Raw genomic sequence first — 21,371 nt, 5'->3', positions numbered from 1 at the left:
AATGCTTGAATTTAAAATTGTAACAACATCCGTCAAAATCACCAAGATGTATAAATTTAAATATTGTTGAAAATTAAAATAGGACACCCACATCATAATTAATTTACAAGGTTGTCATGAATATTTTTACCCCTTAAAAATGTTTTTATTAATCTAAGGTTTATTGTTGCATGTTTATCATGCACTTAGGCTTAACAGTGGCAGATTTAAATGAAACAAACACATTAAATTAATGTTAAATAGTTTAAATAAATTAATAAATAATTATTCCACCCTACTTAAAATCTGAGTAAAAAAAAAATTGCTAGCTGATTCTTTTACAAAAAAATACATAAATCAAAAACTATTAACATTTTTAAAAATAAAATTATGTTTAAAAAATTACATTTTTCTAATTAAGATTAAATTTAGAGTGGAATAAAATTATACTGAACAAAAAATTAAATACTGTTCTAGTAAACAGTACCAACCTATTATGTATAATATAAGTATTATGTCTAAATAATACTGTTTATAGAAATATTTTTAGTATTTTTGAATAAGAAATAATAATTTAATATTTCGTATTCAGAATTCAAATATCATTTATAAGTTATCAAGGATTAGCTGTCAGATAATATATTATACATATGTTTATATAATTATATATATCTTATTTTTAGACTTATTAGTAAAAAGGTTATAATATAATACTATAATATAACATAATCAAAAATGTTAAATCAGTAAAGTAGCCCAAATCACTTATTATTTACTTATTAATTATAATTTGAATCGGGCAGTACGCAGTTAACTATTTATTTTATAAATTGTTAAAAACCAATTTTTATCTATATTAATGTATTATGTTTTTATATTTATTTTAGTTATTTTGTTGTATTAAATATATATTAGCTGTTGGCACTTGAAACCTTTTACATTACGTAAATTTTCATTATTTATACATGATATATTTTTTAAATATTTGGACACATTTTAAGCTGTTTTAGTATACAATAATCTATGATACGTCAGTATTTATATTTTATTTATAAACAATAAATAATAATGTATAATATTAAAAATATTCGATGTCTTGAAAAAAAAACTGATGTACTGTATCATTAAAAAAAATTAATTAATTACAAAATATTATAACGTTGACAATTTAAATTAAATGTATCTTCTCAGGACTGTTTCCAGAATTTAACGATGTATTGTTCAATTTAAAATTAATACATGCGTTCAGTGGCTAATTCATATCATAAGGTATAATTGAAACCTACTATATAGCCAAGAGATATCTTAAATTTGTTTTTTAATCAACTGAAAAAATATTTCAGCTAAGTTAAGTTAAAGTTACCTGTTTTTTTTTTTTAAATCAATTAAAAAATAATTCAGCTATTAATCATGTAATTTTATTCCTAACTATGGTGATGTTTAAAAAAATATTTTTATTTCCACAACAAAGTGTATGGCAATTAACGGGGTGAGCCAATATTTTTTATTCGAACAAAATAGAGTTCTCTAGACTCATTATCGGAGGTATCGATTAATACTGGGAGCACTAACATAATTTATTGAAATACAATACACAACATACAGCTGATGTTGAAGACTTTTTTAAAATAAAATTTATAACAAAAAGTATTTTACTCTTCAAATTTAGTATTTGATTCACATCGTAATAATTAATATATATTATGTTATAAACGTTTACTGTATACTTCTTTCAGTTACCTCTGTGCCATATATAACATGCTTTGTAAATGTATTCTTGAATAGCCATCCGTCTACTAAATTCAACACTTTCTATGACATTTTCTTCCATGCCAAAACCCAATTATACTGGTTTCCTTTGGCACTCATAAGTACCATGATGTTACAAAGTAAGAGATCGACAACAAACGAGTCTTTTGGGACCCAGAAAAGAACTAGAATTTCAAGTTTTTCACCAGCTGCTTCACTGAATTCGATATTAGTAGTTAAATTACGGTTAAATTACGGTTAAATGGTGCGTTAAGATCGAGCAAAGCAACTCTTGTCGCGTAAGACTATGTAACGGAATTGGAGGTATTTATTATGTTCAGGCCACAGACAACGCAAGTATGATAATCATTGAGTGTTTTAAGCACTAGTAAGTTAGTCTAAATCATTTTAAAACCTTCGTTTTCGATATTGTATTGGATTGGACCAGTACTAAATCTACGGAAGACGCTACGAGCCTGATGACAATTATTCGTTTATACAGTTTATTTACATTGTATAGTAGACACTATTGAGGGTGCATTAGTTTGATAAAATTTCTTCAATATCACGTCACTTTTAGGTTTTCCAGAAGCCTACCACAAAATTCTACATACCGTGATTTCTCTTAACTACTAGTTACTTCATACTCGATGATACATTAAATAAGCGGTTCCCAACTAATGGACCGGGCCGAAAGCAAATTGGCACTGTGCCGCAGAAGTTGCTCTATGGCCTAAGCCAAGGGTTCGAAAATTTGAATTGACTGTTTCTTTGCCTGTTTATTAAGTAAGTGGGACTCAAAATATTTTCTACAAAATTAGTGATCCGCACAACTAAAAAGGTTAGGGACCGCTGCATTAGATAATTGGGGTGTCGAAAAAAACTTTCTGGCGGAAACGAAACAAGTAACAAGTACAATCCAATAGGTACTAGAAATTATTTTTTAATTACGGTAACAATTCCTTCCACATAATATATTATATTGTTATTCACGAATATGTTTATGTTAAATCTTATAATATATTATAGTCATTACGTGCACACATTTAATTATCCGAATTGTTTCAGTAGTTGATTACAAAATAGTTTACGATTAAACAGCTCACGTGGGCTTGGTCGTTATGTTTGCAGTACGATTACGGGATGACGTGTTATTATTATTTGTACGAGGTTTAGTGCGTCCGTAAAGCCACTTTATTTTACCGAAAATGTTATATTGGAAACATTTTAGTCAAAACCGCTGATCAATAGGAAATGCTCTACTAAATAATATGTTATGTCAATATATGCTAAGCTACGTTTAACTTTCAATTCATACTGAAGGGTGTACTGCCAATTAGAACGCGAAATTATAAAAATACAAAAAGAGACAATCACGTTTAAGTTATTTGCATTAATGCAAACCAATAATGATTTATTATATTATCCTGAATACTATATAAGATGATGCTCTATACATAAATAGTAGAATGGAACTTTTATTAGGTATATTGAGTGCATTTTACGCAAGCGATGTTTATAAACATATTGTTATTTGTATTTTTTAAGGATCGATAGCGGAAGTTGAGTTTGATACCAGTCTTTGAATACAATTCACAGAAACATGATACTAATATATTATAAGTAATCGTAAAAATGTAAATAACAGTTTGTACAAATATAATAGATACACATGAATACATAAATAATAAAATAAATTATTTTCAACGTGCATAATGGTACATAATATTATGTCGTCGAGATATTGTTGACCTATGGATTTGTCTTGTATCTCAATGTTCATTTAAAAATTGTATTTAATTGTAATATCCTATTACAGGAACTATTTCAACGTCTGAAATTTTAACTGATATTGTAATACAAGTATATTATAATACAAATTATAAATTGTTTAGCTTATAATTATAATACATTTTTAAGCAAACAAAATATTCGAGTCCCAAAGCGGCTGGTCGTGTATGTTGCCATTACGTTGTCCGAAACACTATAGGTGCTCAAAATATGTTACTGTTATTATAATATTATATATTTTCAGACTATAGGTTCGTTTTTTATTTATTCTACGTAATATATAATATTAGTGGTAGTAGTTATTGTTTGAACTTTAAGCTTAAAACAAAAATATTTAACCATATTCCACAAATTGGTAGCTTAAAAGCCAAACTAAACTATAAAAAAATATCTAAATTAAAATCACAAAATGTGTTGTTTATAGCCATGTAAAATAACGTAAATTATTTGAAAAATATTAGTTCATACTTTTCTAAATAAATTCACATTTAAGGTGTATATAATTTACAAACTAACATTATACAACGATTGTAGTGTGGAAGTTCTAGTTCTATACCACCAAACTATAATTCATTGTTAATATTAATTATTTTAGATCCTTTAATTTGTAATTATATAAAAAAAATCTAGATCTAGATCTCAGTTTAACATTTTTATTTTAAAATAACAATTTAAAAATTCCTCTATTTCTTATTTAGAACAGACTCGTATTATGTATATTATAATATATACATTAAACAATTTACTAATATCCAAATTATTGAGTCACATTAAGTTCAAATCATTTATTTATTTAACAACATACCCACATTGCATGGATAACTAATTCATTCGGCCTTCCAGTCAACTTTTTTTTTCTAACTGTATTATTTAGTTGAATCAAATTTATTCGTTGTATTATTTTTTAGAATTTTCTTTAAATAAATAGAAAGTTATATTTCAAAGGTATTTTTCTACTGTAAATATAAAATGCATAAAACTCGTTTTATGTACCAGGAAAAAATAAAACATAATTTTAAAATTTAATAATATCACTATTATTGTTCTATTCTAGGTACCTACATATAATAATTATGTAAACAAAAATAATGAAATAAAAGCTTAGAAAACAGATATAGGTATATATAAGTTGCTTGAATAAACTTAGACTATACTCTTGAGCAAACACCTTATACATTTTATACATTATAAATAAAGACTGATGTACACATAAGAAACGGTTTGATTTAATTTTCATTGAAATATGTTCAATTGTATACACATTCATAAATCTTTAAATTGCTTAATTTCTTTTTAGTTGCCATTTTTTTTTTATTGTTACTAATTCCTTTTGTGTAATAATTTTTAGCCAATATTTTTATTTGTTCATCTTCTTTTTATGCTTCGACGTTGTTATTACGCCTTTGTTCTACACTTTCTGATGGTATACTTTCCTTTGTATTTGTGTTTCCTTTGGCAATGCTTGTATAAACTAATGATTTTCTTCTTAAATATGATTTATTACCTAACCAAAATATGTACCCATTGCTCATTTCGTTAATATGTGTGTAGTTATCTAGCCACATTTAAGCTTGGACAGCGGTAAGCTCTTGTACTCAAGTGGCCGCTTGTATACTTACGTTTTTTCCCCTCATATATCTATACCGTTGTTCTAAATAATTGTGTTTATTCATTATGTTACACCTTACATTAGCAATGGAACAATAGTAAACACCTATTTGATGTTCATTGTACGAAAAGAGTTTTTATACCTTGAATAGAAAAAAAAATATAGGTATAACCAGTGAACATTTTATAGTATTCTGTTGTCGGTCATTCTTGTTTTACACCTCCAACCTAGGGTTTCACTTCACCACTTCACATTCACACACATCAACTATTTCTGTATCATTATTTATTCTATTTCCTAGATTTATATTCATAGCCATACACCTACCCCTGAGTCTCCTCTCCTCACAACATGACCGAATCAATGAACTATCTTATTTTTCTTAATTCTTTGTTCTATCTACTCTAGTCGCTCCTCACAGAGTGACCTAACCAATGGCTTTGTCATCACTGGCACACTGCCAATATTCTGATTTGGTCTCTCAGCCGTGCTATATACCGTCACACAAAAACACACAGGTCAACTAATTTCCGATGTCGTCCTCGAAAAACACTTTCTTCCGTATTGCCGGTATTACCGATTGTACTCGGGAACCCGTTCACTTCACAACAACAATCACGTACCTGTAGTACATGACGATCATGACGACGCCGGGTATCCAAAACGACACGGACGACGATATGATTGCGTAGTACCGGTTGACGACGAAAACGCACGACATCGGGTTTTTGCGGCGGAACGCCTGGTGCTCGGCGGTGGTGTACCAACCAAAGAATATCGGCAAGAACGATATAAGCGCCGGTAGTGTCCACACGTTGAGCAGCATGTACAGTACGGTGCGCTGCGTCATGGTGATCGGGTACTGCAGCGGGCTGACGATGGCGTAGTACCGGTCCACGCTTATGCAGCACAGGTGCAGTATGGACGCGGTGGAGAAGTACACGTCCAGGCTGTTCCACACGTCGCACATGACGTACCCGAACATCCACTTGCCGGTGATCTCGACGCTGGCGTTGAACGACATGGCGCACAGCGCGACCAGGAAGTCGGCGAACGCCAGCGACACGACGTAGTAGTTGGTGAGTATGCGGAGCTTCCGGTGCCGCACCACGCTGATCACCACCAGCGCGTTGCCCAGCACCGCGCACAGTATTATCGAGCACATGGCCACCGTCTTGATGATGAGCACCGGGCCCACGGCACCGGCCACGACGTCGCCGGCCGTCCCGCCGGCGCCTATGACGTCGCCGCCGCCGATAGCGGCCGTCCCGCCGTTTCCGGCCACCGTGTGCGTCGTTTTGTTGTCCGGTCCGATTGCGCAACCGACTGCACCGGCCGCTACTGCGCCGACGCCGCCGCCGCTGCTATTATTGTTGCACCCACCGCCTCCGCCGCCGCCGCGGTCTCCGTCGACACCGACACCGCCGCCGATGCCTCCGCCGCCCGTGCCGTTACCGACAACTGCAGCTAACTGCACACCTCCCGGTACAAGTCCCGTGTCGTACCACCACATCTGCGGGTCCATGGTGGCCGTCCACCCACCGAACGGCGGTCACATCGCGCGTGGTGGTTTTCCCGCCGGCGGCTGCTATTCCGGCCGGTCGTGTTGTTGCCGGTGCTGCGGGTGGTGTGGGTGGTGCTGTTCCGCGTACTGGGCGGCGGCGAACGCTGCCCGCGGGTGGCGCCCGTTTGCTCCTGAAATGCAAAACGCAACGTTTTAATATAAACGAAAATGTATAACAATATTGCCGTGTCGACGACAACACCTTAACGCCGTACAGATCGAATGTTACCGCCTAACGATAATGTTATTACTGCAGTGTTTTTTTTTTAAACTTGTGTTTTCGTCGAGTGCCCTATACGATTTACCGTAAACCGCTAATATAAGGATATCGACTGTCAGGATCGATAGTCAACCACCCTTATCCTCTCACTGTAAGCAGTGGGGCATAAAACATTTGTTTTTGAGTGAGGAGGGTCAGACATTTTCTAAACCTACTACCGTCCTTCCCTTATGTTTAAATGATAATACCTACTTATTTTAGTATTTTTTTTACTCGTAGCAATTGAATTATTATAAGATTTAAATTTATATATACATATATTAAAACAATCGAACCGTCTGAATAAATGCCCTTATAATTGTAGTTAGTAAAGTAATAATACAATAATTATTTTTCATCATTTGTTTTAATACTCCGTTGCTCCACTCGATCGCGTACACTCACATAGAAATTGCATAGAACTTTAACATTATAACAGCGTCAATATTGTCATGCTTTTAAACGTATTAAACCATAGAATGTGTCAAATGTAAACTAAATAAATTATATACAATTAGTAGATACTAAATACAGGTATAAGCTTCACAGACTAGAATTTGGCAGCATAATATAACTCACTATTTTTAATTATATTATGGGCCGTGGCGAAAAATATCTAGTTGTACGTAGTACATTATAACACATACAGATTGTACGGTATATTTTAAATGTAATACATTTTTATTAGTTTACTATCTCAAATTTACCGATCTACAGTCTTACGTATCCGACCTACTCACCGGTTTTGGTTGGTTTTGGTTAAGAAACATGTCTCAAAAAATAGCCTTCACCACGCCACTAAATCTATGTCTATCATCCGTTTTTTTTTTTAACTTAAAGCAATAATATTGTATACCGTTTTATATAATAAATGTTATATATAAATAGATGTAATCACAGAAATGTCTCAGTTATATACAGTGTAGGTAAGTCATTGGCTATTTTATTAATAAAATAAGTTCTTATTTGATTTGCAGTATTGTCGGTATTCTACCAAAATTCTATCAATATGAGTATTTTGGTTGTACACTTTTAATATGAAAATAAATCATATCGAAGATTTTTATATACTTTAAGGAACGCTGTTATGTTTAGAAGAGACATAATTAATGGTCTGCCTAAGATCTTATATACAGAATCAAATTTATTTAAGTTTATTTTTATACTTCCTCGTAAATCATAATGGATTTACGATTGCTACCAATAAAAATGTTCGTGAAACACGTACCTAATTCAATTATATCAATATAAGATAAAAACATACGAAAATAGCTATGTATGTCGATGGTACCACAAAGACAAGTTGTTATATTGTGCATTTGAACCACATATATCTCTTTTGTTATTATATGTTTTTACGACTCTAAGGCTATAGAAAGTGATCGTTGTGTATCATATAATATTTATTGTATGACGTGTCCTAACAATTTCATTTGTACTTTAGTTAATATGTTTTCTCGGATTAAGATTAAAATAGAAATAAAATCGGACGCACTTTGTGTAATTTATTAGAAGTTATAACTATACGACTTTAATTATATACATGATGTAGGTATAGCCCACATGATGCCCATACTAAATGTTTAATAATATGTCAGTGACTCTATTTCACCACGCAGGCATTTAAGTAAAATTAAATTTGTTGGATACCGACTGACTTGTGTCGGACATGTAGTGTGGCGGCAGCTGTTCTGAGATCACAATTATAACTTGACTGCTAATTGGAACAAGAGAGAATTACGGTGTTGTCTTGTGATTATTGTCGTGGCAAATTGTGGTTCCGTGATTCCTGAGTAGGTAGTGTGTTAGTTTTAAATTGTTGTTTTCAACATCAGAAGAAAAATTGCTCAAACGAAATAACTACAATGTTGTGGAATGATTAAGAGCTGTCATTATCTATCCAATGATCCCTAAATTATACTGTAGTGCACTGCACGATATTGTTTTGATAAAATTGTCATGGTCAGTGAATTATTATTATTATAAACTTGAACTCTATATGCGTTGTATGGCTTTATAAGTATCAACGGAAAACATTCCTAGGTAAACTGGAATCAGATATATTTTAAAAAGGATTCATTTGTGTCTAAACTACGAAGATGTTTGTTAGATCTTTAGATGAAATCTTAGCTTTTGCCATTTCTTTTAGCTTCTATGTTGTTTTAAAAAGTGTGTTACAAAAATAAATAAACCAAAAGTTTTATCTTTTAAAGGTGAATTTATTTAGGTACAGGAATATGGGTGATTAGATCTAAAAGGTTGAGAAAACAGATATTTTTCAAAAACTATAAGGATTTTTATCATGTATACGCGAGACCGTATATTAGTGTCGACTTGCCATTAGTTTTAATTAAAGGAATTATTTGGTAAATTAATAAAATATAATGACTTTATCATAAATTCAATAGTTATATTTTAGTACAAAGCAAATGTTATAAATTTAAAATCTAATCTATATTTTCGATTATATTAAACTTACTAAAGAAATATACATTAGACGAACTAAAGAGTAAAGGATGATTATATGTTGTACATTTAAGTTTATAATATAAATTCTGATTTATTTTTATTCGACGTTGACAGGTCATCAACTAAAGAGGTATCTATCTGATAGAATGTATTATGTACAATATCATATATCAAACGATCGTTGAATAGATTTTATGATTGATGAATCAAAAACACATCGGTTGTATCCAATAATAATACAAATAAAAATAATGAAAAAAAATATGAATAATAATATAACATTACTAAAAATACATAAATTAAATGGAATTGAAAAACTAATCATTAGTCACCACTAGTGAATTAAAATGTAATACAAATTACTTTAAAGTTTAAAATAAAATTAAAAGAGGATAATATCTGATACAAAAAATATATAAATAAATAAATCACAATCAATTTGATTTCTTTCTACAGCGTGTAACAATAATAATTTACCAATATTATTAACTAATACTACTAATAACTTTTATTCTTATCAAATGAAGAAAAAAATAATTTAGATATTTATTATAAATTCATGATAACTATGGTTTTAACTATATATATATAAAATAATAATAATAATATCTATCAAAAAAACATTTTACATTTCTCAAATATTTCTTATACTTGATTGTATAGTACTGTAATTTTTTTCTTATGAAATACACAAAAAAAAACAGTACATTTACAATTTTCAACTCGTTTTTTAGTCTCTGTTCATATCTCTTCCGGATAGTTTAGGAAGGGTGAAAGAATCTGAATATTTTGGTAAAAAAAATATATAATTTCAATATCTGTTCATAACTTCACTAACATCTGAAGGTAGTACAAAAGCTAGCGGAGCAATTTATATATTATATAAATCATATAATGTGAATAATGACGTAATTTTTTTTTGAAATATGCATTTTGTCAATACGATATTTTACTAGCAACAATATTTCTTTGTGATATTTTTTCGATGTACTTCATCAACACAACTGCAATACACTCAAAGTTGTATTACCAAGAGATATAAGTTTTAGTTTGTAAATTTATTACGATTATACAAGTATAGTCATATAGTTAGTCCTATTAACAATATATTATAACAATTTTAAAAATATTTTATATAATTCAAAATTTTATATTTGAATGTTGAAAACCTCAAAATAAATACAATATCGCTTACACTCAATCCTGTGAAACTTGAATGAATACTTGATATCTTTTTTATTATTACTTAATATAATACGAAATTCAGTTTTAATATTATAACGATCACTATAATATACTTTTTTTTTAGTATTACTGGAAAATAAACAGATAAAATTCGTTTAATATTTCGAATTCAGTTATATAAATAAAAAAAAAAAATATCAATTAATAATTAATTAATAATTTATAATATTATATTTAGAACGTATGCATATTGAATTTCCAATAACATTATTCGCTTTTTTTTAGAAGTTTATAGTATATTATATAATATGTTATGTCTTATTTCTACCTAAAAATTTAATTTTTGCAAGTTTTAGGGTTATGGCTTTATTTTTCGAAAGCGTAGGTTCTATACAAATATAATACTCGTGCAATTCCATTGTCAAAAAAACTTATTTGATTGATAGATTTTTCAATTATCTTATATTTTATTTAGCTAATTGAATTAAATATAATTATAATTTTTAGAACTTTTAAATATTGGGTAAACTTTATAATATTTTTAAATACTTAAAAAATGTTAGAAGCACTTAAGAAATGTCGTGTGATTTTTTTGATCCAATTCAAATTTGATAACCGCAATCTTAAAATGTTCACCAAATATATTTAAATTACTTTTCTAAATATAATTTACTTGTTGAGTTTTTTTTATACATTTTTGAGATTTTTGTTTTATTATTATTATTTTATATTGGTAATATATTACTGATAATAAAACTTAAATAAAATTCCTCGCAATAATTAAAATATATCGAAAGCAGGTAGTCACAACTTTTATACATAATATTATTATCGTTTAATATTTAAAATTTGAAGAGATTAAATGAAATATATGTATGTATATATATATATACAGAGTGTAACAGGACTATTTAACAAATATAGTAACATTTGTAATGGAAGTTTACCAAATAGACTTGTTACACTTTATATACGAGTGTATATACATAACGAATATTTTCAAATTAATTTTTAGCTAAAAATATAATATTACAGTAAAAAAATATTTAATTCACCAACCTACTTATCTAATACTACATTTCATACTAATTTTCATCTAAAAATGACTCTATAGGAAGAAATAAAATATATTAGTAATTCGCATAATCACCTGATGCTAAAATATTGTAGGAACTTATTATACTAACATTATTATCATAATAATAATAATAATAAAAACAAAGAGGAAACGTTAACAATGACTAATTTTTTCTATCTTGCTTTTTAAGCAAAATAATTAAAATTACGTATTCTTTGTACTTGAAAGGTAAAATTTTAGTATTTCTAAGAACAGTTAAAAAATAAATGTAGAGTCAAACCTTTTACATTTTTATGAATTAGAAAATCATATTTTTAGGTAGGTCATTGGATATGTATATGAATAACATGATTTTTTACCTTATAAGTTTTAGTTATTTAAATAACATTTTAAAATATTCAAGGGCTCTATCAATTTAAATCATAAATTTATTTATATAATATACTTAAAATACAATTTTTATGGTATTAAATCAATTTTAAGCAATTTATAAGCGTTTACAATTTTAAGCCAATGTTTGGTCAAAACAATTTAAAATTATATACAATTTTCGCGATAGTTGTTTTTATTGCAATTTAAGAATATTAAAAATAAATATATTTTTTTTAACGTTTTAAGTTCTATTTTTGACAAAATTCGTCTTAATCATGAAAATTGAGAAATTATTTTATAGTAACAATTTATAAAAACTTTCAATTATATTACCCAAGTCTAGGAGTTAAATTAATTAGACTATATAGTTATCAAAATGAATCAAAAATACAGAAAATGCAAGAAAAAATATTTTAAGTATTCAAACTAAATTTGGACAAAATTAAATATTTAAAATTTTTAATTATTTGGCTTCTGTTTCAAAAATATGAATAGTAAACACTTAAAACGTTTCACCATTTTTAATATTACACTTATTTTTGTATGTTCGGTGAAATGTTAAAAATGTTTGTACTAATCTTAACCCATTTATTCCTCGAACTTATTAAAGCAATTCTTCTGTAAGTTAGTATTGAATTATAAATTAATAACAATGATAAATTATATAGTTTTTAATCATTTAATTCGTATACGAGTGCGATGTTTTTGTTGAAAATATTTATTCAACCAACTGTATTACTAAATACTTATAGAAAAATGAATTATTTATAGTAATAATTAGAATTACTTGATTTTAACGGCCTCCCACTACCCCCATCACAAAGTAATCATTAAATAAAGATCTGTTGCCAGAAAAAACATTCAAATTGAATATTGAAGTATTTTTACTGCTATCAAACTAAAAACCCGAAAACGCCTCTTTGTAAGATCTATAAACATTCCCGGTCTTACTCAGAATAAAAAATAAAATTGATTAATTATGGGTTAAGCTATAAATGACATTTTATTAAGTACATCGTAAGAATAAATAAAAATATAATGTATGTACGTATGTAATTAAAATTGAACCTATTTGGATGGTCAACAATAAAAAGTAGCAAGCACTTTTCTAAACAAATGGGAAAAACTATAATAGAAGTTTTTAACAAAATAAACGATCGTAGAAAATTGAAATATTAAAAAAATATTCAAATTAGTATTTTTTTTTTTAAAAATATTATTAAAAAAATAGTTTGGCTCATTTCGAACTAATTATGAACGTTTGAAATTGTCAATTTTGATTTTATTTTTTTTTAAATAATTTAGATTTTGTAATGTAATTTTGATGTAGGTTTTTTGTTGTTAGATAAAAATCATTATAGTTTAATATTTATATTATTAGGTTTTTTTTAAGTTGTTCTAATAGAAGTTAAAAAATGTAGAATTTACATTCAAATTTTTTTTTTATAAGAGTTTGAAGATCAAATATTAAAAAAGACGGATATTAATACCTATAATATTAATTTTTCCTCAAATTATAGTTATTTTATTATAATTCAAAAGGTCACTACCATCGAATGGACATAATACTACTTATACTCGTGTTATACCTATTTATACTTTTGAATTTTTGCCATTGTCGGTTTTCGGGCAGCTATCATATTTTGATTTTAATATGATATGGCATTATCGTTTATACCGAGTTCTTTGGCCGCATTTTCCTTGTGCTTTTCATTATATTACAGGTATATACAACATAAATAACAAATTTGAGCAACAGAAATTTTTTTTAGTAAATTTATTTTAATATAGTATGACAATACTAGTACTTAGTAGTAATTAATAATTATAAAACGTTTACGGTAGCTCCAGGGTGAAGCCAACTTTACTGATCACACACATATCATATTAATATATTATTATAATAATCATCTAAAGTTTCGAAGCATATACTCCGACATCGATTTTGACGATCATCAACGAATTCAAAAACAATTTTGTCGGTTCCGTTTCCGTTACATTATACTGTATACTTGTATACATACTAATAATAATAATAATGTTTATAGTATAACACGATGTTAAAATTAACCTTTATACATTATTATTATAAATTACATTTTTCGCATTTATATAATGTACGTTATAATAATAATTAGCGATCATTATAGTACAGTGGACGGCGGATAATAAATAATAATTTATCGTTCTTGGTGTGCACTCGGCCGATGCCGTGATACAGTCTGGACGTGCAAATAATAAAAGCCACAGCGGCAGCGCGTACATAATTTATTGCTGACACATACCACGTTGGTGTGAATTGAAATTATTCAGCCGTGATACTTCGCGACAAATTCTCCGTTGGTTTCCATTGCCAAAATTGCATACAGTTTGGTAGGGACTAGAGACCAGGGAGTCTATATAAAGTACCGTGACACATTAACCATGACTTTCTACATATTATTACGTTTATTAATTATATATTTATTCTATTTATACATTTATGTTCGGATGTTCCTATCATTTGTAGCAGACCGTATATATTTTGCATCTAAGTATTTCACACAATCGTTGTATGTGTGTGTGTGTGTGTGTGTGTGTGTGTGTGTGTGTGAAATATTATATGTATTATACGTATTGAATAGTTAACAAAAGTTAATCCTAAACGCGAATCGCTGCAACTTTTTCAATCAAACAACAAAAATTCGAGAATTTTCCCAACAAATCAGTTATAGTGACAGAAAACTCGTGATACACGTGTGAATAGGTATCCCGATCGAAAAATGTCCGTAAAAACATTCCTGTGACACGTAACATATTATTTAATGTTGCAAATAACAATATTTCCGTGTTTAATTAATTTTTTATCGTCGCTTTTTCAGGTTTTGATTTTATTAAAAATCAAGTACCCATGGCGTCTGATTGATAACAGAAGGCAATAATAATTCAATTCAATTGGATTTTTATATCATAACGATACGTCCTTTATTCGGAATGACGTTTGATCGATCATTAAGTCATTTTTACGACAAAAAAAAAAAAAAAATTTCAACATGATGAATATTTCTATCCACAATAATAATATTTTACGTATACTATAGATACATATTATTATACATATTATTTATTATGATATTGTTGACACTTGCTACCTTGTCGGGTATAATATTACTTTTTTGAATATTAATTTGTTGCACGCGCGCATGTATACGTGTGTTTGATTTACGATAGAAACCACTTCATGACAGCGTGTCGGTAGCCGATTAAAGTTTTCCACGAGTCATTGCAGCAGTGCAGCAGTAGGTATTTGTTTTGGCACTTATTAATGTAACATATTACGCGTCTCTTGAGGGAATTTACGTAAATTACACCGACGTGGTTATGTAGGTTATTTTATTCGGTATAGGTGTATAGGTATGACTGTGGCATGCTGTAATAATGTATAATACGTATAGACACCACATTCGTATAACTGTATACACAACATCCACACATATTATATACTAGGTATATATATATATATATATATATATATATCACTTTAGATTATTCGGATATCCGAATGAACAACAGACCTCGCGTGTGAGTAAGTAATAATTTAGTGTATAACCGTCGAGTGTAGGATGCAATATGAATACAATATTGTGTGCTCGGTGGTATAACTTTAGCACTAGGACTTTCGCACTTCTCGGTACGAAAGAAACAATCCACCGCAAATGCATTATTTTGTCGTGTGAATATTATAATACCTGATAATAATAAGAACAATGACATTACGTGTATTTTACGATTAAACTTGTGTGATGCGAACTGTGAACAAAACAGTTATACGTGGAATCGTAGGTGCGTTAGATAATAATTATTGCAATAAGTTATAATTACTAATAGCTTACAAACAATACATAATATCAACTATGTACAATTATATTTTATTATAAGACTTAGAAATTAATTACATTTGTATACTTATATACAGTGTAATTTCATCAAAAATACTCATTCCTCATTACTCGCCCATATTTTTCATTTAATAATATATTTAATGTATCCAAATTTTGGTTTTGTAAATTTAAAAAATACTCTTAGGACCATAATATTTTCACATTTTTGAGATAAAATTGTCTTGTTTTGAAACAATTGTTCTTGAAAATATTAACGATAAATTTTAATCTATTGATGTTTATTATGCGTAAAAATGGTCAAAGTAAAATATATACTAGATCCAATACTATATAATATATTTAATATTGCAATATCATTTCTAAGAACTATATTATTCATAGTTTAACAAAAAATTTAAGTAACTGAAAAACTATTCCTTAGTATTTTAAATTATATATTCGTACATCGAAATATTCAATAAAACTATCCACTAAATAATTATAGTAAAAAGGGGGTTCTCTTAAGTGGTGACGATTTGTTCACATCATGTGTTTGTACTAACTGAATGAACATCCCTCATCAACGATGTAATGGAGTTGTAAATCTTCATATTAGTATATTAGTACGTGGATAAAATTTAGATAGGTAATAGTAAAACATATAATATGATGAAAAAATCGGAAAATAAATAAAATATTTACAAAGTATTTGTTTATACTCAAGTATGCAAAAAAAAAAATGGGTTTATTTAAATTCGAATAATCTAAATCATACACATTTATCGGATTAAAAACATCTCATTCCGTTATACATATTATTTATTATGAAAACTATTTCTAATAGTTATAACTTACAACTGAATAATATACAATTAATTGTTTTTAATATATCTAACCAATTTAATTTAAAAATTATAAAATATAAAGATATTTTCACAACCACGTAAACGCAAATATTAATACTGTTGAAAATTCGTAAATTTATTTTGTCTAATAATTGTTGAATATAAAGTATAATCTAAGAACGTATAGTTATCGAACAGAAATAAATAAGATAAACTATAATCAAGTTATTAATACTTAACTAATACTTTCATATACCTATTTCCTATATGCATTATTCACTTACGATTTTTACGAGTACTATTATTATTGAAGTATATATGTATAATAATTCTAAACCACCAAAATTGTCAACATTTACGAAATATATAAAAAAAATGCAGACATTTTACAAATAATGTTAAACTATGTATTTATGACAAAACATGTAAAATAAAATATGTTTTATTTTATTGCAAATCACGTGAAATGAATTTATCATTTGCAATACTTAATTTATCATGTTTTACTAAAATTATGTATTTACATAGAAATCCCAGCCGTAGTTATAAGTACATATGTTTTTTTAGTTAGGTGGATCTTATAAAACTATAATTTAATTGTATATTTATTTGATTTATTATATTTTTAACATTCAATTTCAAAATATTTTATGAAATGTATCTAAATAATATAAATACAAAATATAGAATAATTAATACGTGTATTGTCAGTATTAGTATCATTATATGATAAAATGTATATTTTTTTTATTCATTCATTATTTATTAATAAAATAAATTTATATTATTTGTAATATGAAATTTTATAATAATTAAAACACGTTTATATTGTCGCACACACATTATATTGTTGAATTTTCGCATTATTACAAAATACTCAAAACAATTATGACGTTTAAAAAACTAATAAACCTGCGAACAACAAATTTTGTTTTTGTAAAAATGGACCATGTTCTTAAAACACAATGTTCACTCTACCTATTATGAAATAAATCTATGTACGATAAAGGAATGATACATTTTCATAGATATTTTAACGAGCTCACAATTCTAGAAACTCGTTAGATATATTTTATAATAAATATGACACCCAAGGATCGGGCCAAGGTCTTGCCAAAAGTTGTATCACAAATAATATGAAATACAACATATAGTGTAAACCGGCTTAGATCAATAGACATATATAATAGTAGTCTCAACTATAATGGCACGTGTGCAAACTATGACAATTTGCACTGTTAGGCAATAACAACTTTGGAAGGACGTAACTGCGAGAACGAGACCGTGGTTGAGTTATAACTTAGAGACCTCAGATAAAGGAAAAGAGGGCCAGTGCATATCCACATATAAGGAAGCACTCAGCACAGAATAATCAGGTGTACCAGAGCCGTTGAGTCCAAGGCACCTTCACGCTTCACACCTTATGTACACATCATAAAACTAACCTGTGTTATTTAAACAAACAAAATATTTTCAAATAACAATTGACTAATCAATTATTTTGAATCCAAGACTCGAATAGGCAGAAAGTAGACGCACACTAAAACATAGTGTAAACGTAAAAAAACTGCAGCTTCATTGAAAATACAAATTGATTTTATTATTTATTATTTTCTCTCTTTTTTTACCTCAAATCGCTACAAATTTTTTACGATGTTTAGTTCATTCACCAATCGATTAAAACACATCTCAACGGTTTTATTTTAAAGTGCAGATAAAAACAATACACCTAGCCGTGTGATATGTGAACGAAATATTGATTATTCATCATATTACTGCATGTTATCTCAAGGAAGCATATAAATCCCTTAACTTTCTACAACATTCTTACCCCCGAAATAATACTACACACGAATGACACTTATCTTAACCTTTTGTTGATAATCCTATTATGATTTCCTTCCATTTGGGTAAGCATATAATATTATTTTTAAATCTATATAAAATGCATTGCTTCGCTTAAAACCTAAAAATAACTAAAAGTTTTATTAGTGTTTTATACTTATATTTAGTTTTTGTTGTTACAGTGATTTTTCCAGCTTCAATTTACTTGATGATTTCATCATTCTTTATATCTATCTCAAATTGTATTACTTTTATTTAAAAGAATACTGAAAAAAAAAAATAGTGGATAATGATGTAGACTCATATGTTTATTTTATTAGGGAAGAGGTTTATAATTTTCAACTAGCAATTAATTAAGCCTAAGATATGACTACATTTTTGGAAAATATGCCTTTCAATATATTTTGCACCAGGTTATCAAATTTAATTTATTAAATAAAGAACCTCTAAACATGAATTTTATTAATTCTAGAATTTATTTTAGGTTGGTATACATTAACTGTACAATGATTTTGTACATGAATGATTCTTTGTTTACTAAACGATAGTATAGAATTCCAGTTGATAAAAATTGAATGCCTAAGGAACAGCTTTTACTACACTCATCCTCGAGCCATTTTCGTAAACTATCGTTATCACCAAATGAGACACTTGGTTGAGTATGCACAACTAGCAATTCCAATGGGTTTAAGAGATCAAAATCAAGTTACTGGAAAATGATGGGTGTTATTAATGACGGAGAGATAGTTTAATCTAATTAAATATGACACAGGAATTTTTTACTTTTAAATCATACCTGTACGAAAACATTATCTTCGCAAAAACAAAATATTAATTTTAACAAAAAAAAAAAAAAAAAACAATGGTTTTATGTATAACAGCGAAAATAACACAATTCATTAATTATCTATGAATTAAGATAACGTTAGAAAAGTTTATTATAAAAGTATATTTCAGACATAGTTAAATTTATTTATTTTTAAGACTAGCTGTATTACTGACGTGACAATATTGTTTTCTCTTAGAGTGGGGCGCCTATACATTATAACAGGAAAACTGATTTTTTATAACTTTTTGTGTCAATTTACAACAGTACAATAATGCAATATTGCAGTAAAACATCGAATAGAACAAGACAAATTATTTTAAATAAGTGAAATAATATTTATTAATAATAATTGGAAATAGTGTAAATGTATAATAGTATATACCAGTGTTTTTGGTGATAATTAAATGCGTTATCTTTTTTAATAGAATGCAATACAGATTCCCATTTTTTTTTTCAAAACGAGATATTTTTGCATTGTTTAAGTATAGTGGGAAACTTACTCGAAAGTGGGACTGTCCTGTCCAAAGCGGAATGTATGGTTACGTTATGTATTACCCGACTTTACGTAGGTCAAAATTAATCTATCTTTTTATAGTTTTCTATTTGACTTCAGTTAAAATTATAAAACAAACATAATTAAAGTGATTAATTTTTTGATTTTCCACTTTTTAATTCTGGGAGTAGTTCTAATGTAAATAGAAAAAAACTGGATGCAGATTGAACTGATGCTTAAAATCTGGTTAAAATAGTTAAATCCAATATATTCAAGTTTACAGATTCGTCTTTATATAATAACATAAAAAATATATTCAGAATTAAGTAAAAATTAGTATTAAAAAAAAAATTTGTTTTTATATATTATATTTGTTAATTTGGTTATGTACATATTTTTACTTATATTATACTCTGTAACCAATTTTAACCATTGATAAAAAAAAACTAAAAAATATTAAATTTTATGCGAGTTGAAACTAAACTCATGTGTGATATAGTGGAATTGTAGTATTTAAAAAATATTATGACATCGTACATCAAGGGGCATCACCACCAACATTTAAATTTCAATTAATAGCGGCCGCTTGGGATATACAATAATTATTTATTTTTATACTTATCATTAATCATTCATTTATTTTTTATTTATTTTGATAGATAAAATCCTGGATCTATAGCTGATTTCAGTTACCCCATTGGTGACTCCCTTCAAAATATATTTTGACATCTGTCATTAACTGTTATTGGAAACGATTTAGTATAGTTTTTAAGTATATAGAGGACAAACAAAGAAGCAAGTTTTATCATAATATATATAATATATATTTATATATATAAATATATAGGTAAATAATTAATATAATATAATACTTATATTATATAAAAAATATTTTGCACATAATAAATATAATGTATCTATCTACTAATCTATAGATTATAATTATATTACTATATAGAGATTGTATAATTGTTTTTAATTCGGAAAAGAAAATAATTGAATTTTCCTCGAATGTGTTTATTGTGGGACAAGTAATTACTAAGGGTAACCGGGTGTATTCCAAGCTACCTCAGTAGTCAGTAGCAGAAAAAAAGTTAAACAACGAATTCCTTCAACTTGAATAAATGCAGTGGAATCGAACTAAACGTGATTCGAAAGCTAAAATATAATACATATCATGCTCGCTGTTGTTCTATAAAAATGCTAATTACTATGCAATAAATAATAAGCACAATAATTTAAATGTAAACGATTTAATGACGTTCAGCTTGTAATAACTTTTCAACCATAAACAAAAAATTATTTTTATAATTGGCTTTTTTTTCTTTTTTAGATTTTTGAATTTATTCTTAGTTTATTTAATATATTATAAATACATTTTTGTATGTATGTATGTATGTATGTATGACGTATGCTTGTAAATTCTTTAGAAGTGTGCAATAAT

The 21,371-nt window shown here is 27.9% G+C and overlaps 2 protein-coding genes across 2 annotated transcripts in view; both read right to left on the bottom strand.

Moving 5' to 3' along the window:
* The window catches only part of LOC132923007 (CXXC motif containing zinc binding protein), a 433,444-nt gene that overhangs the window by 124,219 nt on the left and 287,854 nt on the right, over positions 1-21,371 (bottom strand). The window lies entirely within an intron of this gene.
* The window catches only part of LOC132921365 (octopamine receptor beta-3R-like), a 168,144-nt gene that overhangs the window by 110,540 nt on the left and 36,233 nt on the right, over positions 1-21,371 (bottom strand). Inside the window, exon 2 of the mRNA XM_060984354.1 lies at positions 5,752-6,823. Coding sequence (XP_060840337.1) covers positions 5,752-6,653 — 902 coding nt within the window. The 5' untranslated portion in view covers positions 6,654-6,823. The remainder of the gene's footprint in view (positions 1-5,751; positions 6,824-21,371) is intronic.

The sequence above is a fragment of the Rhopalosiphum padi genome, chromosome 2 (genome assembly GCF_020882245.1).
Source record: "Rhopalosiphum padi isolate XX-2018 chromosome 2, ASM2088224v1, whole genome shotgun sequence".
NCBI classification, from domain to species: Eukaryota; Metazoa; Arthropoda; class Insecta; order Hemiptera; family Aphididae; genus Rhopalosiphum; species Rhopalosiphum padi.
Note: the sequence above shows the minus strand (reverse complement) of the source record. Positions and strands in the feature narration are given on the sequence as shown.